Source organism: Dendrobates tinctorius, unplaced genomic scaffold (assembly GCF_039654945.1).
Source record: "Dendrobates tinctorius isolate UK_male_01 unplaced genomic scaffold, ASM3965494v1 ptg000032l, whole genome shotgun sequence".
Taxonomy (NCBI): Eukaryota; Metazoa; Chordata; class Amphibia; order Anura; family Dendrobatidae; genus Dendrobates; species Dendrobates tinctorius.
The window spans coordinates 1,285,894-1,311,500 of NW_027361700.1; the positions used below are offsets into that span (position 1 = coordinate 1,285,894).

Genomic DNA, 25,607 nt, shown 5'->3' on the forward strand with positions numbered 1-25,607 from the left:
TTCATAATAACAACACCCTTTACAGATGCTATTATTTATTTTCTCTTTCCACAATTTCTCATTGTACCTTTGAAATACACAGGCCCAAAAAGGTCTAAAAATATGACTAATAGGAATGGATATTGCAACATATTGTTTCATTTCCACAATCTTTTACATTTATATACAATGAACATGTTCTTGTAATATTCTACTTAGGGAAATTTAGACAATGTCTGGTTATCATATCAATATTAAAATTATAGGCTATACTTACCATTTAAAAGTGATGTGCATTTTGTTGAATTTGATGTCCTCAAATAAAAATTTGTCACATTGACTGTAGGCTGTGTAGCATTCTCAACTTCTGCCATCGAGCCTAAAGCTGTTGGAACAATTGTTGATTATGAGCCATGTCTATAAGGAAAACTGCCGAGATCATTTTTTATGTATTATATAAATGGTAGTCCAATGACATGAAACAAGAGCTCAAATAATCTTTATTAAACACATACCTTTTTGTATCTAAAGGTCTCATACAGAGCTGTCTCCATGATGAAGAAATGCAAACATTGTACAACCTTAACCCTTGAATTCTGTACTGTGGTTCTCCTATCTGCTACCAAAACAGATCTGGCCTGTCAACTTACTGACTACTTAAGATTTCTGAAGGTGTCTTGTGTGTTACTAAGGAGCTAACAGCAGATTACATAGGTCCTGTAAGTTGTGATATGGGAACTCTATGGATTGATTTGCACCACATCCTATATAAATATTATATGAAGCGAATTGGCCGTTGCCTCTGAGCTTCAGCTTCCTCATATGATAAGCCACTTTTCTATTGTTTTTATGAGGATATAATAAAGATGGAATAAAGGTTAGTGATAAGCGAGTATACTCGTTGCTCGGGTTTTCCCGAGCATGCTCGGGTGTCCTCTAAGTATGTTGGTGTGCTTGGAGATTTAATTTTTGTAGTCTAATCTGCATGATTTGCAACTTGTAGGCAGGCTGAATACATGTGGGAATTCCCTAACAAACAGGCATTCCACACATGTATTCAAGCTGTCTAGCAGTCGCAAATCATGCAGATAAGACGATGAAAACTAAATCTCCGAGCACACAAAATTACTCAGAGGACACCCGAGCAATGAGTATACTCGCTCATCACTAATAAAGATACATTTTTAGATAGGGAGTGCCCTCTCTTTTTCTTGCTCTTTATTATATGCTGCATGCTTTTCATGAGAGGTTAAAACCCCATGCACAGTAACCACTATTATGTGCTCTTGAGAGACTGTGCCTTGCCTTTATACAGTCATGGCTGAAAGTGTTGGCACCATTGAAATTGTTCCACAAAATCAAGTATTTCTCCATGAAAATTATTACAATTACACATTTTGTTATACACTTGTTTATTTCCTTTGTGTGCTTTGAAACAACGCAAAAAAAAAAGAAAAAAATTAGAAAAATGGCAAATTGGACATAATTTTACGAAAACCTCAAAAATAGGCTGGACAAAATTGTTGGCACCCTCAACTTAATATTTGGTTGCACAGCCTTTGGAATAAATAACTGTAATCAATCACATTTTATAACCATCAACAAGCTTCTTATACCTCTCAACTGGAATTTTGAACCATTCTTCTTTTGCAAATTGCGCCAGATCTCTCATGTCTGAAAGGTGCATTCTCCCAACAGCAATTTTAATATTTCTCCACAGGTATTCATTGGTATTTAAATCCAGACTCAGACATTTCAGAACTCTTTATCTAGCACTTTGTTTCGATCCATTTCTGTGTGCTTATTGAAGTATGTTTGAGGTCATTGTCCTGCTGGGAGACTCATGACCTTGCACGCAAACCCAGTGTTTTTTTACATTCGGCACTACATTAAGATTCAAAATCCTTTGGTAATCTTCAGATTTCATGATGCCTTGCACACAGTCAAGGCACCCATTACCAAAGGCAGCAAACAACCCCAAAACACCTTTGAAACTCTACCATATTTGACTGTAGTTATTGTGTGCTTTTGTTTGTAGACCTAATTCAATTTTAAGTAAACAGTAGAATGATGTGCTTTACCAAACAGTTGTATCCTGGTCTCATCTGTACACAAGATGCTTTCCCAGAAGAATTTTGGCTTATTCACGTACATTTTGGCAAACTACAGTCTTGCTTTTTATGTTTCAGTGTCAGCAGTAGGGTCCTCCTGAGTCCCCTGCTACAACGTTTCATAGCATAGAAATGTCAATGGATAGTTTGTTCTGACACAAGTACGCTGGACCTGCACAGCAGCTTGAATTTCTTTGAAACTTAACTGGGGTTGCTTATCCACCATCCGGACTATCCTTTGTTGCAACCTTTCATAAATTGTTAGCTGAAGTGCAATTGGTTGTTAACTTCTTGATTATGTTGTGCACTGTGGACAAAGGAACTGATCCAGACTGGGTTTTGAGTCCTGTCTGCCCCTTTTCCCAGTCTGGTCATGTCAAGGGTTAACTTTGCCTTGCCTCGTTTTGGTTTCAGGTTGGTTATTTCTCCCGTTGCATCCTGCAGGCAATGTCTGTTATATTTTCTGCCTACAGCGTGTGTATCTGACTCTGGTAGTACCCTGATTTGTCCTGCTGCGCTTACTGACTTTGCCCGTGTCTGTTTCTTCCTCTCTGCCCGTCCCATCTTAGCGTTTACCTTTGTTTTTTGGATTTCCCGGTTTTTGACTCGGCTTTGGCTCTGACTTGACTTTGTCTCTTGCTTCTGGTACTTCTGCTTTGGACTGGGATTGACCCTCTGGTGCTCCACTGACTCTGTGCTTGTTTTTTCCGTTTATACTGCGTGATGGTCTAGGTTTTGACTCGTCTTGTTTGACTACTCTGCTGCCACCTAGTGGTAGCCTCACTGCAGCGCTGCACGTCTGCTCTGGCAGGCATGCTGTCCTCCTTCCACTCTATTGCCATCTATTGGAGCTTGCAGCTACCTGAATAGCTGCAGCGTGACAGGAACATCAAGATTTCTGGAGATGGACTTGTAACTTTTGAGATTGTTGATTTTTTTCAACAATTTTGGTTATCAAGTCCTCATACAGTTCTCTTCTCTTTCTGTTCTCCATGCTTAGTGTGGCACATAGAGACACACAGTGACAAGATTGGGTCAGCTTCTCCCCTTTTTATCTGGTTTCAGGTATGATTTTCATATTGCCCACGCCTGTTATTTGTCACAAGTGAGTGAGAACGAGCATCACATGCTTGAAACAAAGTTGTTTACCCACATTTTTAGTAAGGTACCTACAATTTTGTCCATTTTTGGGGTGTAATGTGAAATTATGTCCAATTTGCCTTTTTTTCCTCAGTTGTTTTATGTTGTTCCAATATACACAATGGAAATATGACAAAACGCGTAATTGCAATAATTTTCTCTGAGAAATAAAATACTTAATTTTTTGGAACAATTTCAAGGGTGCCAACACTTTTGGCCATGACTATAAAATATACAGTATAATATAATATACAGTATATGGATGTGTGTGTGTGTGTTACTGACATCTGGTGAGAATTTCATATAAATAGCACTGTTACTAATAAATTTACTTACAATATTGGTGATGCTTTCAGTACTTATTTCACCCGCTATATATGCAGGTGCTTCACACAAAATTAGAATATCATCAAAAAGTTAATTTATTTCAGCTCTTCAATACAAAAAGTGAAACTCATATATTATACAGTCAATACAAACAGAGTGATCTATTTCAAGTGTTTATTTCTGTTAATGGTGATGATTACAGCCAATGAAAACCCAAAAGTCATATTCACACTAAATTAGAATAATTAACAAAAACACTTGCAAATACTTAAGTGTTTACAAAGGTCCCTTCATCTGTTTCAGTAGGCTCCACAATCATGGGGAAGACTGTTGACTTGACAGATTTCCAGAAGGCAGTCATTGACACACTCCATAAGGAGGGTAAGACACAAAAGATCACTACTATAGAAGCTTCCTGTTCACAGACTGCTGTATCCAAGCATATTAATGGAAAGTTGAGTGGAAGGAAAAAGTGTGGTAGAAAAAGGTACACAAGCAACAGGGATAACTGCAGCCTTGAAAGGATTGTTAAGAAAAGTCCACTCAAAAATTTGGCGGAGATTCACAAGGAGTGGACTGCTGCTGGAGACATTGCTTCAAGATCCACCACACACAGACATATCCAGGACATGGGCTACAAGTGTCGCATTCCTTGCGTCAAGCCACTCATGACCAATACACAACACCAGAAGTGTCTTACCTGGGCCAATGTAAAAAAGGACTGGACTGGACTGTTGCTCAGTGGTCCAAGGTGTTGTTTTCAGATGAAATTAAATTTTACATTTCATTTGGAAATCAAGGTCACATAGTATGGAGGAAGAGTGGAGAGGCACACAATCGAAGCTACCTGAGGTTTAGTTTGAAGTTTCTACAATCAGTGATGGTTTGGGGAGCTATGTCATCTGCTGGTGTAGGTCCACTGTGTTTTATCAAGAGCAAAGTCAAAGCAGCCGTCTACCAGGAAATTTTAGAGCACTTCCTGCTTCTCTCTGCCGACAAGCTTTTGGGAGATGGAAATTTGATTCTTCAGCAGAGCTTGACACCTGTCCATACTGACAAAAGAACCAATACCTGGTTTAAAAACAACAGTACCACTGTGCTTGATTGGCCAGCAAACTCGCCTGACCTTAACCCCAGAAGCGCATCAAGGGGGGCAGCCGGGGCATGTGCCTCAGGCGCAGCCGGCAGGGGGGCGCAGTCGGGCCGTCTAATGCAGCAGCCCGCAGTGTCCTCCCCCGCTGGCTGCATTCTGCAGCCCCCCGGACTGGGAGTTGGCCGTTCTCTGTGCTGGATGTCAAGCTGACAGCTGGGACAGAGATGCTGCAGCACACCGGCTCCCAGGGATGAATTTTACTGGCGTATATACAGATGCCAGTTCAATTGAAGCTCTGACCGCTGGGTCTCAGCGACACCAGCAGCGTGATCAGGTCATGTGAACATGCTGCTGACATTACTCGCTGGCGCCCAGGACACTGGTGGTAAGTGTGCTCCACTCTGGAGCTGAAGAAACCACCGAAGATTAAAGGGGGATACATAAAGTGTGGGGGGATTTGGATCGGGGATGGGGGGATACTTTATGTGTGGGGGTGATTTAGAGTGGGGATGGGGGGTTATTTAATGTGTGGGGGCATTTAGAGTGGGAATGGGGGGTACTTAACGTGTGGGGGATTTGGAGTGGGGATGGGGGCTATTTAATGTGTGGGGGCATGTGGAGTGGGGATGGGGGGTACTTAATGTGTGGGGGGAATTGGAGTGGGAATGGGAGGTTACTTTATGTGGTGGGGGATTTAGAGGGGGGTTATTGTGGGGAAATTTGGAGTGGGGATGGAGATACTTAATGCGTAGGGGGATTTGGAGTGGGCATGGAGGGATTTAAAGTGTGTGGGGATTTGGAGAGGGAATAGGGGTTATTTAATGTGTGGGAGGATATTTAATGTGTGGGGTATTTGGAGTGGGGATGAGGGTTATTTAATGTGTGGGGGGATTTAGAGTGGGGAGGGGGGTACTTAATGTGTGGGGGAACTGGCATGGGGATGAGGGGCTATTTAATGTGTGAGGGCATTTGGAGTGGGGACGGGGGATATTTAATGTGTGGGGGGATTGGGTGTGGGGATGGGGGTTATTTAATGTGTGGGACGGATTTAGTGTGGTGATGGGGGGTAATTAAATGTGTGGGGGGAATTGGCATGGCAATGGGGGGTACTTAATGTGTGGGGAGATTTGGAGTGCGGATGGGGGTTATTGTGGGGGGATTTGGAGTGGGAATGGGGGTTATTTAATGTGTGGGAGGGATTTAGAGTGGGGATGAGGGGGTTATTTAATGTGTGGGGGGAATTGGCATGGCAATGGGGGTACTTAATGTGTGGGGAGATTTTTAGTGGGGATGAGGGGGTTATTGTGGATAGATTCGGAGTGAGGATAAGGCAGTTATTGTGGGGAGATTTGGAGTGGGGATGGGGGATACTTAATGCGTGGAGGGATTTGGAGTGGGGATGGAGTATTTAATGTGTGTGTGGGGATTTGGAGTGGGGATAGGGTGATTTGAAGTGGGGATGGGGGATTTAATGTGTGTGGGGAGACTTGAGGACACAAAATGAAGAGTATGCATGTGTGAGGAAACAGTATGGGGGATGGGTGCAGACACAGTATGGTGAGTGGGGGATGGGTGCAGACAGTATGGGGAGCAAACAGGTAAATGCATGTGGACACAGTATGAGTAGTGATGGGAAAAATGTATGTGAACACAGTATGGGGATTGAGGGTGATGGGATGTGTGCAGACACAGTATGGGGAGTCGGGTATGTGTGAGCAGATAGTATAGAGAATTAGGGTTTAAATATATGAGGAGACAGTACGGTGAACAGGTGTGATGTTAGAGGAGACAGTATGAGGAGGGAGGGGAATAGTGTGAGGCGACAGTATACTGCAGATATTTTTATTCAGGAGCATTATAATGACACTTCTATCTTTAAGGGTATCGTGTAGAGACTTGCTGCAGAAGACCGGAGAAAATGGAAGTCTGCAGAGACGAGATATGGATGAGAAAACTCATCATGGGGTCAAGACAAGAAGTAGAAGAAAAGAAGGAGAATGACTCCAGAGACGACTTCATCTATAAGGTCCCTGGATGTAAATATTATTTGTGAAACTGCCTTATTCTCATGTTTTTATTTATGTGAGGAACATTAAAGGGGTTGTCCAGGTTTGTGCTGAGTCTGCAGTCATTCTATGTGACTGCAGACTTCTGAATTCTCACAGTGCTCACTGAACGCTGTAAGGATTCTCTCGTGCCGGTAATTTACATACATGCGGTCACATGCTGACTAGACATGTGTGGCCTCACTCAATGAAAATAAATTGAGCAAGGCTGGGCATGTCTAGTCGGAATGTGGCCAGAAGTATATAAATTACATGCTTGTGCTGACATGACCGTGCACTCTTGCCACCGGTACGGGAGAATCCTAAAAGTGTGCAGTGCATGCGCTGTGAGAATTCAGAAGTCTGCAATGTCAGGATTCAGCGCTGCAGGTTCCAGTAGTCATCACATGGACACTTCACTCAAATGCAGTTTTCATACTTATGGTCATGTGACAACGAGCTTCTATTCCTGCTTCTCTCAGTTTTTAACTGTACATTGACAGCATTAGGGAGAGCAGCTCGTCGGCACATGACTAAGTGTGCAAATCGCATGTGTGCTTTGGGGGGGGCGCCTAACCGAATTCTTGCCCCTGGTGCCAGAAAGCCTAGATACACCTCTGCTTAACCCCATAGAGAATCTATGGTGTATCATCAAGAGGAAGATGAGAGACACTAGACCCAACAATGCAGATGAGCTGATGACTGCTATCAAAACAACCTGGGCTTCCATAACTCCTCAGCAGCGCCACAAGCTGATCGCCTTCCATGCCACGCCACATTGATGCAGTAATTGATGCAAAAGGAGCCCCGAATAAGTAATGAGTGCATTTACTGAACAAACATTTCAGTAGGTTAACATTTCGGATTTTAAAATCATTTTTCAGGCTGGTGTTATAAAGTTTTTTTATTTACTGAGATAATGACTTTTGGGTTTTCATTGGCTCTAAGCCATAATCATCAACATTAACAGAAATAAACACTTGAAATAGATCACTCTGTAATGACTATATAATATATGAGTTTCACTTTTTGTTTTGAAGAACTGAAATACCTCAAATTAACTTTTTGATGATATTCTAATTTTATGAGAAACACCTGTATATATATATTATAATTTTTTCTTTGTGTTTTCACTTCCTAATATGTCCTATTTCTTAAGGTGCCATTCACCTTCCTGTTGATTCGAATTATGGCTCATTAGTGTATGTCGCCTGTTCTTCTACAGTGGGTGCAGTATACAATTTCACCTTTATCTTAGCTTAAAATTTCTACTTTTTTCTCAAGAACACCAAGTTGTAAATTATGAAAAAACTAATGAGCATCACTAGATATGTTGATCACTAGATATGTATATTAAAAGTAGAATTTCTATCTTCTGAAGTCACTGTAGCAGTTACAGTTCCCGCACTGGCAAGCTGTTATACAAGCATATTGGCTTTTATATGTCTCATATTAAAATACACTTCCCCTGTACCTCCAGCTTTCAGTTTAAGAGCATGACCTTGTTTTGACACCTCCTTTCCTGAGCTTTATTTCCTTCCCGCCATTAATGTATGTGAATGTTCCTGTAACCTCCCCACTCATGTTACTCCTGCAAGGCTTATTTTTTATAATTCAGCCTTTTTCTTTACTTTTATAATTTTTTTACCTCTTTTCTTTTCAAATTATATAATTCTTAAATTTTTCTGTGAAGGCATACAGAGTGAATGCGAAATAGACACTACCAAGATTTTTTGCAAGTCCTCCCCTTTCCTTTGGCAGGAAAGCAAAGGAAGGTTGAACTCACAAGGGGATCACCAAGTAAGCCAATGCACTGAGAAAATTTCTGCATATGTAATGCATTAGTGAACATAGACAGTGGTCTGTAACGAATTGCAAACAATCAAGGTGGTTCTTATTATCTGTTTCCCTGGTGCAATAGGAAATTAGATTCAAGCAAAAGGAGATCACATCACATTAATATCATGGCTGTAACATTCCATTTACTTTTGATACAATGAATGTATAAATTTGATTAAATTAATATATGTACTTTTACAGCTTAACTGATTATAATCTGCAAATTTCCAGGATTTCAGGATTTAAAGTGGTTGTCAGGTCACCAGATATTGAAGACCATTCCTTAAGATGCCGTTACATTTAGCGATGCACCAGCGATCCTGACAACGATACGACCCAGTCAGGATCACTGGTGCATTGCTAAATGGTCGCTAGTGAGCTGCCAAACAGGCAGATTTCACCAGTGATGCAGCAGCGGTCGGCGGTCATCACATACCTGTCACACGCAGCGAGGGTGACGTCTTCCGCCCGCGTCCATGGAGTCGCTCGTTGGCGCCAGCAGGAAGCCGACGACGAGAAATGGACCAGGACGATCTTGCGTGATCAGCGATATCCAGTGGGGAGCCGGGTCGGAGGTAAGGGTCACATGTAGCGAGATCGCTAGCGATATCGCTGTGGCGTCACAAAATCGGTGACGCTTTAGCGATATTGCTAGCAATTTCGCTAGCGATCTCGCTATGTGTGAAGGGGGCTTAAGGGTAGGTCATCAACATCAGATTGGTTGGGATCCAACACCAAATACCCCAACCAAGCAGCTGTTAACAGCTCATTGGTGGCTAGATGTAAACACATTGAATGGAGTTGCAATGCGCAGCTTTGGTTAATGTGTTGTGGCCGCTATGATGTGCTGCAGAACAGGTCATATTCAATAGAACTTACACCCAGCAATCCCACCAATCATTCGACGTGTCTTGGCCACTGTACGGTTTTGCACATACAAAAGGGAAAAAGAGCTGTTTTGCATTTCCCAGCAGTGGCCACTACATATTGATAGGTACAGTGTATTGTGTACATCCGGCTGCCGACATAGCTTATTACAGTTGATTATTGGGAGTACTGGGGGACTGGACCCCCCAAAAATGTATAAAAGTAGGTCATCAATGGTGACCGAATAACTCCTTTAATTAGCAGCAGTTATTAGCAGAATAACTAATCGTGTAGAGAGTTTACAAAATGCCTTACATTACCTGTAGATTTGACTGAATAGAATATCTGCTTTCATTTTCAATAGTTAAAAGGTAATATCTGGAGGAAAACAATAAAATCATCATTACCAACTGTTGCTCCAGTGTTGCCTTACCACTGCTGATTGAACCTAGTGATTGGTTGAAGCAGTCATGTGCTATAGACGTGATGTCAATGCTGCAGCCATTGTCTACCAGTAGAGTTGCGACATTGGAGCATAAAGTGGTCACTTAAGATGATTTTATTATTTCAATATACTATAGATCATGGTTTTCAACAACTGAACATTAAAAACAGAACACTCCTGTAAAAGAATTTTGCTACCTCTATAAATCATATCGCTATGCCCCCTGTAGTCAGTCAGTTATTTAAGCTATAAAACTGCATAGAGTACTCATTTTTTAATCTTAAACTAGAAACTTCAATCCTAAATTTGTTTGATTCTGGGTAGACTGTGGTGCAAAATTTAAGGGATTCCCTAATATTTACCCTTAACACACTGCACGAGGATTCCAATGTCATGGTGCCCAGTTATAATCACAAAATGACAGCAGTAGCCCTAATGCAAAACTAGCAAAGTCAGGAATAAAGCTAAGGATCATCATTGGGAAGGATGTTACAAACAAGAGGACGAGGCAAAAGCGTAGACAGGAATGTCACCAAAGGTCAGTGCAGAAGTAGAACAACAGGTGCATATGACCAAACCTGCGTCTTTATCGCCACAAAAGGGTTAAATATGTACAGTTCTGTATGTGTTTTGTGAGCAATGGGAGTTATGTTTTCTCTGCTAGACACACACACACACACACAATTTGCCTCATTCCCTAATTTGTCTGAAGCTGCGAGCTTTGCAGATATACCCTAACTGGGAGGGGGAGGAGCCAACTTGTTGTTCTCAGTGTGAAGAAGGAGGAAGTACGCCTGGACGCCATGATGACATGTAGCTGATCCAGGAGTGAGAGCTAAGAAGTAGGGAACCAACCCCTAGATCATCCATGCTTTCAGAGCTGGGTGGTAAGCTGAGAGACTGAGTGGGATTACAGAACCAGCAGAAATGTGTTTTCCCTCAGAAATACTGCAATAACCTGGAATCAATGAAGGACAGTGCAAGTGGGAATTTGAGCTGCGTCACAAAGGATTCAAACTGCAAGTTGCTGAAGGCGAAATACACAGTGAGTAGAGGCAATACTGGGAAGTTCTAAACTCCAGAAAGCCTTGGTCCCAGAAGGGATTAGAATAGCAGGAGGTTACACTGAGTCACAGCAAGGAAAGATAACTCCCTTTCTCCAGAGCAGACTGTAACCTGGTGAGAGTTGTAATATCTCCTCTGAACTGCACCTGAACTACAGTAAATGATAAAGTGACTTTCCTTGTCTCCTGCCTTAATACTCTGTGCCTTCTACTTGCATCACAATCTCTGGGGGTCCTGCCCTGGTTGGAGAGGGTTTAACATCTGCACTGCCATCACCATCTACTCTCCCAGGGATCATCTGCAGTGCCGACTATACTACAGTCGAACAATCCAACTGGCGTCACGAATCACTACATAAACTTTATCCCCATCCAATTCTACCCCTTTTACATGACCGCCTGGGGCCACGGACCGGGTCACCGCCGCTGTGACATCTCCCATTGAAGTTAACGGGACCGGTACCGAGTATCCCACGGCCCCTCGGGCGCATCAGCAGCATCAGTATATTGAAGCAAGAGACAGTAATTGTCAGGTTATTTAGAAACAGGGCCATAGTACACATTGCTGAAATTGGGCAAGGTGAGTTATACCAGGCCGCATATCATAAGATTCTGAAAGTGGATCATGTGAGTACTGCACCTCATTAATGTCTGACTGCTTTAAGTTTTGTGCTGCAATATTTGCGTTACTCATAGCAAAACCATCATTCTTGAAATGTAAGTTCATCTGCTTATGCCCTAAGCTTTTATTATCTTTATATTATAAAACAGGAAGTACTGTAGCTGTCTGATAGTTTATATTGCCATCCATAATTGCTGTTTGGCTGTCAACTGGAATGATTGTAAACTAGGAAACATGATCTGATATGAAGAACCACAGTTGTAATTGAAATGTGTCAGGTGAAACCATCACTTACAGGCATTCCTATCCTGGCAAGTTATGACCTATTTGCTACTGGGCCTCCAACGATCCACAGATCAGGGTTTTGAAATGCTGTTTGGAATAAAGTGGTGGCCAAACAACCAAGAAATAGCTATGCGCTGCTCTATCTCTGGCAGTCCTATAGATAATGAGTGTTGAAATATTATGATCAGCACTCCATGTGGATGGTGGTGCTCATTGGTAGGATGGATGATACATAAATTAATGCACGAGAGATCACAGCAGTCCTTAGTTGCAGTGAAGAAAATATTATTGATTTGTTAGCATGTCATGTTTAAGAGCACCTCACTTTACAAGTTAGCCAATATTTTGAGTCCTCCTGTCTCTCTAAGAAGCGCCCACCACACTGCTCTTTACAGGCTGTGATCAATGTCCAGGTAGTCTGAAACGTTGATCATCTTGTAAACTGTGGTGCCACTGGACATTTTATGCTTAATAACATTTTCTTCACTACAACCTAGGAGTGCCGTAGTTTTTATTGCACTATAGACAATGAATGTCTGGGATACTCCACTCCAGTGGGGTATCTCAGAACATTGTTCTTGGGATCAGTGGAGCTCCCAGCAGTGAGAAACTGAATGATGAGTGAAAAGTTACTTTATTCGTGTATTGAATTGCAAAGTTGCTTGTTTTTACAATCACTTTGCAATTTTTCCCATTTATCAATCTCTTGAATAGTTGTGCACAGGGAAGACAAAAGTACTTCATGTGCCCACTGATCTATACAGGTACCATATTTGATATTAATGTGATATGGATTACAAATATAATAATAATAATAAATTTTATTTCTATAGCGCCGACATATTCCGCAGCACTTTACATTTCAGAGGGGATTTGTACAGACAATAGACATTACAGCATAACAATAATCACATAGATCATAACAAATACCAAGAGGAATGAGGGCCCTACTCGCAAGCTTACAGTCTATGAGGAAAGAGGTAGACACGAAAGGTGGGTGGTAACAATTGCCCTGATTGTTTAGACCAGCCATAATGTTAAGTGTGTAACAGTACAGACACAGAGGGCTAATGGATGCATAAAGCATGTGGGAATATGATGCGGGGAACCTGGTTATGGTAAAACTTTTGACTGTGCCACCCAGGGATAGATTAGGTTAATGTGTTGAGGCGGTAGGCCAGTCTGAATAAATGCGTTTTCAGGGCACGCTTAAAATTGTGGGGATTGGGGACTAATCGTATTGACCTGGGGAGTGCATTCCAAAGAATTGGTGCAGCACGTGTAAAGTCTTGGAGACGGGAGTGGGAGGTTCTGATTATTGAGGATGCTAACCTTAGGTCATCAGGTCATTAGCAGAACGGAGGGCGCGGATAGGGTGGTATACTGAAACAAGGGAGGAGATGTAGGGTGGTGCTGAGCCATAGTGGGCTTTGTGGGTGAGGGTAATAAGTTTATACTGAATTCTGGAGTGTATGGGTAGCCAGTGTAATGACTGGCACATGGTAGCGACATCGGTGTAACAATTGGTGAGGAATATGATACTGGCTGCAGCATTCAAGACAGATTGGAGAGGGGAGAGTTTGGTAAGAGGGAGGCCGATTAGAAGAGAGTTACAATAGTCGAGACGAGAATGAATAAGAGAAACAGTAAGAGTTTTTGCGGCGTCAAAAGTAAGAAAAGGTTGAATTCTAGAAATGTTTTTGAGGTGCAGATGACAAGAGCAAGCCAGTGATCGAATGTGGGGGGCAAAGGAAAGCTCGGAGTCAAGTATAACCACTATAAAATTGTTGAGTGTCAAACTAATGGACATTATCTGCATTAAATCAATTTTTAATATTCTGCCATCACAATACATGGATCTTTAGACAGTATACTCTAACAACATTGACACCCAAATTGCTTTTTTTTATCCCAGAAAACTGTTGTAAACAGCTTTAAAAAGTTGCTAAATCTGAGGCTGCACAAAAATTTTGCAACTTTTAGTGTTTTAATACCATTTACGCCCAGCTTTGAAAAAGTGGATGAAACTGGGGCGGGGCAGGTTGTGACAACCCCCAATCATCAAAGTTATGACATTATTTGGCATTCCTTATGCCAGAAATCTTACTGGAGTAACATTTGTTGCAAGGTGCACACACAGGAGCAAAACATTTGGAGCCTCATCTGATTCCTTAAGAAGCAAGTGTATCTTAATGACTCAAGTGCCTTGCCCTCAACCCCAACCCTCATGAAAAACAATGTTTTCAAAACGGGGCCATTGACTTGTAAAATGCATAGTTATTTGTATTTTTCAACCAATTTATTTTTAAGCTTAAGGCCCCGTTACACATAACGATGTCCCAGCGATCCCACCAACGATCCGACATGGATGGGATCGCTGGGACATCGTTAGGCTGATCGCTGGTGAGCTGTCACATAGACAGCCCCTCCAGCGATCAGGACCAGCGAGCAAGCTGGTTTGTAATGTAAACATCGGGTATCCAGGAGCCGCGGCTCTTGGATACCTGCTGTTTACCTTGGAAACCAGCGTGTACGCCGGTTTCCAAGGTAAACAGCGGGTCTCTAAGAGCCGCGGCTCCTGGATAACCGATGTTTACATTACAAACCAGCATCTTTGATCGCTGATCTCTCGCTGCCACACGCAGCGATGCGTTCTGGACAGCGGGAGACCAGGGATCAAAAAATGGCCCAGGGCGATCGAGCACGATCAGCGATACCCGGCAGGGGGGGCGGTCGTTGATCCCCGTCACACGAGATCGCTGTGTGTGACGGGGCCTTTAGAGTAACTGTCTGTAATTTGTATTCCATAAATTAATAGAACACGTAAAAGTAAGCAACTTTGTAAGATATCTTATCAAAGAAATCTGTTTTTTTCTATGCTAGAACTGATCTGCCATTAAGAAAATTCCCAATTCTTTTACACATAGTGAGATCACTAGCGATATCGTTAAAGCATCACCGATTTTGTGACGCAACAGCGATCTCGCTAGCGATCTCGCTTTGTGTGACACGTACCTGCGACCGACTTCCCCCTCGGGATATCGCTGATCGCGCTTGAATGTCCTGGGCCATTTCTTCCTCATTGGCATCCCACTGGCATCGACTAGCGACGCATGGACGCAGGCGGAAGTCGTCATCATTGCTGCGGTGTGACAGGTAAGAGCGACCGCCGACGGGTCGCTTATCGCTGCTGCGTCGCTGTTGAGATCTGCCTGTTTGGCAGCTCACTAGCGACCATTTAGCGATGCACCAGCGATCCTGACCGGGTCGTATGATTGTCGGGATTGCTGGTGCATCACTAAATGTAATGGGACCCTAAGGTAAAATCTGTATTCAGTCAAGACAGACTGCCCCATTACTGAGATAGGAGATAGCCACTGTTACTGATAAGATTCTATCCAGGGAGAAAGAGGGAGGAGCTCTGCCTCTAGCTCCTCCTCTCATGTACATATAATTATGTCCATAGCAACTGCCATCTCCTATCTTACTAATGGGACAGTCTGTCTTCACTGAATACAGATTTCACCTGTTGGATCAATTCTGGCAGAGAAAGAAGCAGATTTCTTTGATCAGATATATTACAAAGTTGATTATTTTCACATGTACTATTGATTTACTACATAAAAATTAAAACGACGGTTACTCTTTAATTAAGCCTTTAGTTCCGCAAGGCGGTTACACAGTCAAGGACTTTGGTTAAACCTCTCAATTACATTAGACAAATCATACCAAAGTTCAGTGTTAAAACCATCGAAATGCAACTCCCAGATTCATGTTTTGACAAATTTCTCTTTAAGAAATGTATTCCAGCTGCTGGTCTAGAAGACTTCCCGTAATCACATTTATTGTTATATCAAAAACTCTTTTGTAGTTCTACAGGAAAAAGGGCTCTGGTTAGCATACAACCTTCCTTATGGGTGAAGAGAGGGTGGAGGTAAGGGCTTTATTGTGGGTTTTCTTTTTGCTTAATATGTTACGGTAGTATTTCTATAAAACTTTACTAAAAACATATCTGATTAAAAGCAGTAACGTTCCTTTCCACAATTCATGTATTATTATGGAACATTTTAAATGTGAATCATTTCAAGGGGTTATTTTTATGTTTTGGGTGAACATGTATATTCAGTAACTAATTAATGTTTTTGGTACTGGTGAGATCTTCCAACCATTAATTTTTAGCCTCTCCATTCACTTATCTTGACCATCTTCAGGTCAGAAATAGGTATGTTGAATTTAATCACTGGCGGTACCAATTTTGTATGTAAGGGCACTGTTACACAAAACGATGCTCCAGCGATCCCGACAACGATACGACCTGGTAAGGATCACTGGTACGTCGCTACATGGTCGCTAGTAAGCTGTCAAACAGGCAGATCTCTTCAGAGATGCAGCAATGATACGGTGATCTGTATAACGACCTCAGCAGTCGTTGGGACCTTGTCACACAGCAGCTATTCTGACGACTCACGCCTGTGTCCCTGAGTTCTGAGTCGCCAACGAGGTCGCTCGCGGCGTCTAACACAGCGATGCATGCTAGCCAGCAGGACACCAATGATCAAAAAATGGCCTAGGACATTCGAGCACGATCAGCGACATCGCAGCGGGGGCCCGGTCGCCACTATGTGTCACACGTAGCGAGATCGCTGGCGAGGTCGCTGTTGCGTCACAAAACCTGTGACGTTTCAGCAATCTCGCTAACGATCTTGCTATGTGTGAAGTACCACTAAAACAATCTTCTGACAACTAGCAAGCCAATAGAGTATTGACCATTTCGAGTAGTTTGCTCAGTTATTACATATTAACAACTTACTCTTAGGATAGAGTATCAATATCAGATCGATGGTGGGTCTATATCTTATCCTTCCACCGATCAGCTGTTTGAAGCTTTGTTGGCATCCGGGTGTAACCATATTGAATGAAGCTGAAATGCGTATCTCCATTCAAAGTTTAGTGGCTGTTGCTGAGTACTGCAGATCGTCTCCTAATCTCTTGCACCTCCTTCCAAACTAGGAATTTTTAATCATTGGGACATACTTATCAGTACTGTCTATATCTTAGACAACACTACACGATTATTGTAAGCAAATGTTTCTATAGGAAAGTATATTTGACGATAATCTTGCAGTCTGAACAGGCTGCCGATCACACAAACACTCTGTGACGTCCGTCTGCGAATCTGGGCTGCAGTAGGAACAGTGCCCCGAGTAACCCCAAGACCCTTAACCCCTATACAGGGATCTGGAATTGTAGCAAGGCCCAGGGGGTAGCTGTCTAGGGGAGCAGTGGACCAGAGCAGAGCGGTCGTCAAGGGGTTAAAACTAAAACCCGTAATCGTGGTCCGGAGGCAGGGGTCGGAGGCCGGTGGGCAGCAGAGGTACAAAATCAGCAGGCAGAAGAAGGGTCTAAAGTCCGGGCCAAGGTCAGTAAAAAACCAGGAGGGCAGCAAAGGTACAAAATCAGCAGGCAGAAGAAGGGTCAGGAATCCAAGCTAAGGTCAGCGTCAAAAATCGGGAGAGAGGCAGAGGTACAAAAACGGCAGGCAATAGAATGGTCGGAAATCCAGGCTGAGGTCAGAGTTAACTATAGCAAATCATACAGTAGCACGCAAGGGAACCAAGAATATATCCGGCGGCTTGCAAGACCAGTCCCAAGGTATTTGAGGGATCAGGTCATCCCTCACAGGTTCCTGGACTGATGATGTCATTAGGACCGCCCCCAGGACTAGGCCAGATGGCGATGCAGTAACCCCCTGATGACTGACAGAGGGGCGGAGCCTGCGCCCACCAGATGCCTGCGAAGGAGTCCCTTCTCTGTCACCACCATCATCCACGGGCGAACCACGGCGCTTCCCAGTGGCTGAGGCAGGAACAGCCGTCCCCGAGTCTGATGGCGAAGTGACGGTCCGGTGCCTCCTAGTGGCTGAGACCAGAACAGCAGGCCCCGAGTCTGACGGCGACGTGACAGACCAGCGCCTCCTAGTGGCTGAAGCCGGAACAGTAGGCCCTGAGTCTGACAGCGACGTGACAGTACCCCCCCTCCAAGAGGGGCTTCCGGACCCTCAAAACCCGGTTTGTCAGGGTGAAGGAGGGTGAAGGAGGTGAAACCTTCTAATTAACCCCTTGGCATGGATGTCACTAGCTGGGACCCAGGACCTCTCCTCTGGACCGTAGCCCTTCCAATGCACCAAATATTGCATGGACCCTCTCACCAAACGGGAGTCAGTACTCCAAGGCACCCTTGACCAAAAGTGGAGGAGGAGGGGACTGGACGGGATGAATTGGGGAACGGTACATCTTGAGGAGGGATTTGTGGAAAACATTGGGTATTTTAAAGGACTGAGGGAGCTTTAAACGAAAGGCTACCGGGTTAATTACCTCTAATATCTCATAGGGACCAATAAACCTGGGAACCAGTTTGGCAGATGGCACCTTAAGCTTAATGTTCTTGGTAGACAGCCAAACTTTGTCCCCGTCTCCTAGGTGCGGCCCCGTGGACAGCCGTCTATTTGCGGCAGAAGACTGCCTGACCTGGGACCCTTTCAAGTTTGTGTTCACCTCTGACCAGATTGTCCTTAAGTGACGTATGGATTTCTCTACCCCCGGGAGCTCCGACATCTTGGCTAAAAATGGACCAAAACGTAAGTGCAAACCATGATTGCAGAAGAACGGGGTGGTTTTGATGGATTCCTGGTATTGGTTATTTAGGGTAAATTCGGCTAACGGGAGATGTTCCACCCAATCGGACTGATGTTCCGAGACATAGCAGCGGAGATACTACTCTAGAGCCTGGTTGGTGCGCTCAGTTTGACCATTGGTCTCAGGGTCGTAAGCGGAGGAGAAGGATAATTCAACGCCAATGCATTTGCAGAATGCCCTCCAGAATTTAGAAATGAACTGGGTACCTCGGTCGGACATGATATTCACCGGAGCGCCATGCAGTCGTATTACATGAATAATGAACAACTTACTCAAAGTTTCTGAATTAGGTAGTCCAGACAGGGGAACAAAATGGCATTGCTTACTGAACTTGTCCACCACCACCCAGATACATGCCTTCCCTTCTGAGGGCGGCAGGTCAGTAATGAAGTCCATGGAGATGTGGGTCCATGGACTCTCTGGGGTGGGCAAGGACTGGAGCCAGCCGGCAGGCCGATTATGGGGGGACTTGGCGCGAGCACAGATTTTGCAAGCTAGTACGTAATCTTTACAGTCCTTAACTACCGTCGGCCACCAAAAATTCCTAGTCACTAGTCTGGCGGTATTATTGACACCAGGATGGCCTGCCAGGACAGAGTCATGCGACTCCTTCAGAACTTGTAGACGAAATGGGGCTGGAACGAACAATTTCTGGGGGGGCATCGTGTCAGGGGCTGGTTCTGAGGACCTACGGATCTCCTTCAGAAGGTCCAGAGACACTGCCGACACAACGATCCCATTGGCCAGTATTGCAACTGGTTCCCAGTCCTCGGCCTGTGAGGGGCAGAAACTTCGAGAGAGGGCATCAGCCCTTACATTTTTAGTCCCTGGATGAAACGTGATCACAAAGTTAAACCTTGAAAAGAATAAAGCCCACCTAGCCTGCCTAGGATTCAGTCGTTTAGCTGACTCCAAGTAGGTCAGGTTCTTGTGATCTGTGATCACTGTAATCTTGTGTTTAGCACATTCGAGGAAGTGGCGCCATTCCTCGAAGGCCCATTTTATGGCCAACAATTCCCGATTCCCTATATCATAATTTTTCTCAGTAGAAGAGAATTTTCGGGAAAAGAAGGCGCATGGACGGAGTTGAGTGAGGGAGGCAGTGCCTTGGGAAAGCACTGCCCCTACTCCAACCTCAGAGGCATCGACCTCTACCACAAAGGGGCGGTCTAGATCAGGCTGGATTAATATCGGGTTGGGAGAAAAACAATCCTTTAAAACAGAAAATGCCTGAAGTGCCTCAGGCTTCCAATTAACCACGTCTGCCCCCTTCCGGGTCAAATCCGTGAGTGGTTTGGCGATCTCCGAGAAGCCTTTGATAAATTTACGGTAGTAATTTGTAAACCCCAGGAATCGCTGCAGTACTTTTAGAGTTTTGGGTTGCACCCATTCTCTATTGGGTCGGATCTTGGCAGGATCCATGTGGAACCCCTTAGCAGAAATCATGTACCCCAAAAATTGTACCTCCTCAGCCATAAAAACACACTTTTCCAGCTTGGCAAATAGAGAATGCTCTCGAAGTCTCTGGAGCACAGAACAGACATGTTGCGCGTGTGTTAGAACATCAGCAGAGTAGATCAGGATGTCATCTAAATAAACCACTACATATACCCCACAGATATCCCTGAAGATATCATTCACAAAGTTTTGGAACACGGCAGGTGCGTTACTTAACCCGACCGGCATAACAAGATACTCAAAATGACCAAGGGGTGTGTTAAACGCGGTTTTCCACTCATCTTCCTCTCTTATGCGGACAAGATTGTAAGCTCCCCGGAGATCAAGCTTAGTAAACCAACGGGCTCCCAGTAGCTGATTAAAAAGATCAGGAATGAGTGGAAGCGGATACTGATTCTTTACAGTAATAGCGTTCAGCTCACGATAATCAATGCAAGGTCTGAGTCCACCATCTTTTTTTTCTACAAAGAAAAACCCAGCCCCTACAGGTGAGGTGGATGGTCTAATAAAGCCTTTTCGTAGGCTGTCTGCTATGTAGTCATTCATGGCTACACGCTCTGGACCAGAGAGATTAAATATTCTCCCCTTAGGGAGACGGGAACCTGGGACCAAGTCTACAGGACAGTCATACTCTCTATGAGGAGGTAATTTCTCAGACTCCACTATGGAAAAGACATCCTCATAGTCCCTGAATGCATATGGTATAAAGGGTGTTTTAATTTTAATTTGGTTCACTGACAGCGACATAGTTATTCTGACACTGTGGACTCCAGCTCACAATATCACCTAGGTGCCAGTCAATAACAGGATTATGCTGGCGCAACCATGGCATACCTAAAACAACTGCATGTGATAAATTGTGAATAACAAAAAATGACATCTGTTCGGTGTGTAATGTCCCCACTGACATAGCAATTTCTGTAGTGACAAATTCCACTCCACCCTGGATAATAGATGTACCATTAATCGCAGTGGTTTGAACAGGGGCATTAAGTCTTAGCAGAGGTACACCAAGATTCCTTGAAAGCAAAAAATTCATAAAGTTGCCTGCAGACCCACAATCCACATAAGCCTTTACACACAGAGATTTCTTAGAAAACAAGAGAGAGACGGGTAACAAAGCTTTAGCCGCATTTGCGGGCAATACCTGAGCCCCCGGGCAGGTTTGACCAGAGCTGCCCAGGGGCCGATGTCCCAGGAATGTGGATTTCTGATGCCCAGCATTTCCCTTGAAGTCTCCAGGCTGCAGCATGCTGGTATAGGAAGATGGAAGTGTTCCTTCAGGCTGTGCACTGAATCAGGTGTTAGGCCAAGAAATCAGCTCAGGCAGGAGAAGAAGGAAAAAAAAAAAAAAGTTCAGGAGACTGCTTTTATATATGATGGACATACATGCAAAAAGCAGTCTTTTTTGGGCCAGATATAATGTGATGTCAGTCTGCGAATCTGGGCTGCAGTAGGAACAGCGCCCCAAGTAACCCCGAGACCATTAACCCCTATACAGGGATCTGGAATTGCAGCAAGGCCCAGGGGGTAGCTGTCTAGGGGAGCAGTGGACCAGAGCAGAGCAGTCGTCAAGGGGTTAAAACTAAAAACCCGTAATCGTGGTCCGGAGGCAGGAGTCGGAGGCCGGCAGGCAGCAGAGGTATAATATCAGCAGGCAGAAGAAGGGTCTAAAGTTTGGGCCAAGGTCAGTAAAAGACCAGGAGGGCAGCAAAGGTACAAAATAAGCAGGCAGAAGAAGGGTCAGGAATCCAAGCTAAGGTCAGCGTCAAAAATCGGGAGGGAGGCAAAGGTACAAAAACGGCAGGCAATAGAATGGTCAGAAATCCAGGCTGAGGTCAGAGTTAACTATAGCAAATCACACAGTAGCACGCAAGGGAACCAAGAATATACAGTGGGGCAAAAAAGTATTTAGTCAGTCAGCAATAGTGCAAGTTCCACCACTTAAAAAGATGAGAGGCGTCTGTAATTTACATCATAGGTAGACCTCAACTATGGGAGACAAACTGAGAAAAAAAAATCCAGAAAATCACATTGTCTGTTTTTTTTTCATTTTATTTGCATATTATGGTGGAAAATAAGTATTTTGTCAGAAACAAAATTTTATCTCAATACTTTGTGATATATCCTTTGTTGGCAATGACAGAGGTCAAACGTGTTCTGTAAGTCTTCACAAGGTTGCCACACACTGTTGTTGGTATGTTGGCCCATTCCTCCATGCAGATCTCCTCTAGAGCAGCGATGTTTTTGGCTTTTCGCTTGGCAACACGGACTTTCAACTCCCTCCAAAGGTTTTCTATAGGGTTGAGATCTGGAGACTGGCTAGGCCACTCCAGGACCTTGAAATGCTTCTTACGAAGACACTCCTTCGTTGCCCTGGCAGTGTGCTTTGGATCATTGTCATGTTGAAAGACCCAGCCACGTTTCATATTCAATGCCCTTGCTGATGGAAGGAGGTTTGCACTCAAAATCTCACGATGCATGGCCCCATTCATTCTTTCATGTACCCGGATCAGTCGTCCTGGCCCCTTTGCAGAGAAACAGCCCCAAAGCATGATGTTTCCACCACCATGCTTTACAGTAGGTATGGTGTTTGATGGATGCAACTCAGTATTCTTTTTCCTCCAAACACGACAAGTTGTGTTTCTACCAAACAGTTCCAGTTTGGTTTCATCAGACCATAGGACATTCTCCCAAAACTCCTCTGGATCATCCAAATGCTCTCTAGCAAACTTCAGACGGGCCCGGACATGTACAGGCTTAAGCAGTGGGACACGTCTGGCACTGCAGGATCTGAGTCCATGGTGGCGTAGTGTGTTACTTATGGTAGGCCTTGTTACATTGGTCCCAGCTCTCTGCAGTTCATTCACTAGGTCCCCCCGCGTGGTTCTGGGATTTTTGCTCACCGTTCTTGTGATCATTCTGACCCCACGGGGTGGGATTTTGCATGGAGCACCAGATCGAGGGAGATTATCAGTGGTCTTGAATGTCTTCCATTTTCTAATTATTGCTCCCACAGTTGATTTCTTCACTCCAAGCTGGTTGGCTATTGCAGATTCAGTCTTCCCAGCCTGGTGCAGGGCTACAATTTTGTTTCTGGTGTCCTTTGACAGCTCTTTGGTCTTCACCATAGTGGAGTTTGGAGTCAGACTGTTTGAGGGTGTGCACAGGTGTTTTTTTATACTGATAACAAGTTTAAACAGGTGCCATTACTACAGGTAATGAGTGGAGGATTGAGGAGACTCTTAAAGAAGAAGTTACAGGTCTGTGAGAGCCAGAAATCTTGATTGCTTGTTTCTGACCAAATACTTATTTTCCACCATAATATGCAAATAAAATGAAAAAAAAACAGACAATGTGAATTTCTGGATTTTTTTTCTCAGTTTGTCTCCCATAGTTGAGGTCTACCTATGATGTAAATTACAGACGCCTCTCATCTTTTTAAGTGGTGGAACTTGCACTATTGCTGACTGACTAAATACTTTTTTGCCCCACTGTATCTGGCGGCTTGCAAGACCAGTCCCAAGGTATTTGAGGGATCAGGTCATCCCTCACAGGTTCCTGGACTGATGATGTCATTAGGACCGCCCCCAGGACTAGGCCAGATGGTGATGCAGTAACCCCCTGATGACTGACAGAGGGGCGGAGCCTGCACCCACCAGATGCCTGCGCAGGAGCCCCCTCTCTGTCACCACCATCACCACGGGCGAATCACGGCACCTCCCAGTGGCCGAGGCAGGAACAGCCGTCCCCAAGTCTGACGGCGAAGTGACGGTCCGGCGCCTCCTAGTGGCCGAGACCGGAACAGCAGGCCCCGAGTCTGACGGCGACATGACAGACCGGCGCCTCCTAGTGGCCGAGGCCGGAACAGCAGGCCCGAGTCTGGCGGCGACGTGCCAGTTCGGCGCCTCCTAGTGGCTGAAGCCAGAACAGCAGGCCCTGAGTCTGACAGTGACGTGACACACTCGTTCATTGGGTGAATTGATCTTTTGTGTTGCGTAAGAAATTGTTGTCAGCAGCACATTATTTTACATAAACAAGACTTCCATTGCTGAGAACAATGGCATCTTATGTACACTGAAAAATCTATTACAGGCCTTTCGGTGCACACTATTCAATGCAATCGGTCAGACTATGTAAACAGACCTTTTGACTAGACAGTCCTAGAAGTTTTAAATTTATCAAAGTGGTTAAAGCTGTTTGATAAAACTTTCCAATTTTAAGACTGTCTGCTGTAAAGTTGCATCTGTCCGATTCTAATGCTAACGATGACATCACTCACGATAATTGTGTAATGTGATGGGTTATGCGAATGAATGATTTCTGTGAAAAATGTTCATTCATCATCCATGAAATTATTTAAGAAAAGGAAATAAATTTTCATTCAGCTTTCAAAAATTGTGTAATGTAAATGAAGATTGTTCCCTTGTTCAAGAATCTGATTATCAAAAAGGAGGAATGGAAATTCAAGTCCTTAATAGGGTTAATCATGTACTAAGGCAATAAGAGTAGCAGTTGGAACTTTGGGACAAGTACATATTTGCCATTATCAAATAAATAAATTGATTTGCTAATTTGATTATATTTTCTTTGGAGAGGATGAACAGAAATGTTTGTACAATAGTTTGTGAATGAATGTATTCAAAACAAATAGTGTCACTTAGGCTAGTTTCACACTAGCGTTTCCTGGAGCTGCATCGGGCTGCGCACGGCCGCCGATAAGCTCCGCCCACACGCCTCCTCCTGTCAGCTCTGCCTATGGGCGCATAACACTGCATGCGACCTGCGTACCCTATCTTTGGCATTGGATACGCAGGCCGTTCGCAGGTATGCGCTTGCCGGCGCATGCGTCCTTTTGAAGGTGCGCCGAGCGCACCAAAATGCAACACGGTGCGTTTAGCGCAGGTCAGCGCACCATCAAAAGGACGCATGCGCCAGCAAATGCATACATGCGCACGGCCTGCGTACCCAATGCTAAAGATAGGGTATGCAGGTCACATGCAGCGTCATGCGCCCATAGACGGAGCTAACAGGAGGAGTCGCGGCCGAGGATGGAGCTTTTCGGCAGCCGTGTGCAGCCCGACGCAGCTCCATGGAACGTAAGTGTGAAAGTAGCCTTATGGATTTGAATGTTGTGGACACCTACATTTCAGATTATCTGTCTGTGTGAACACAGCACACAATGTTCGAAGTTACGATGTAACGATCGCTATGAAACTATTTCATTCACAATTCTCATCTAATGTAAACACTTGTCATTTGTTTGCTAGTCATAAATTGTGATTGTATCGTTCATCATTTAAATGATTATCTGTTCATGTAAACGAACCCTAAGTTTATGCCACCTATTATTTTGTTTACTTTGTGCTAAAATGTACACCAAACACACTGCTTTTCTGATAAACCTTGCACATTTTCAACACATTATATATAGTACAAGTCATCAACAACAGTTTTTTGGCACAAATTAGGCTACAATTCTGGCACATGCGGTGATCACATCAGGTTCCGACCAACCCATAAATGTAGGATTTACCAAGAGAGGTGTTTATATTCACCCATACATTCAAAGATTAGCCATAGGTAAGTGCTCACACTGGGCAGTTATGTCAGGGACCCATCCAACTCATGAGATTA

At 44.0% G+C, this 25,607-nt stretch overlaps 1 protein-coding gene across 2 annotated transcripts in view; it reads right to left on the reverse strand.

Annotated features, from left to right (window-relative positions):
- The window catches only part of RAMP2 (receptor activity modifying protein 2), a 118,199-nt gene that overhangs the window by 20,262 nt on the left and 72,330 nt on the right, over positions 1-25,607 (reverse strand). For both annotated transcript variants that reach the window (XM_073572306.1, XM_073572305.1), the window contains exon 2: positions 257-364. In XM_073572306.1, the coding sequence (XP_073428407.1) occupies positions 257-364 (108 nt within the window). The remainder of the gene's footprint in view (positions 1-256; positions 365-25,607) is intronic.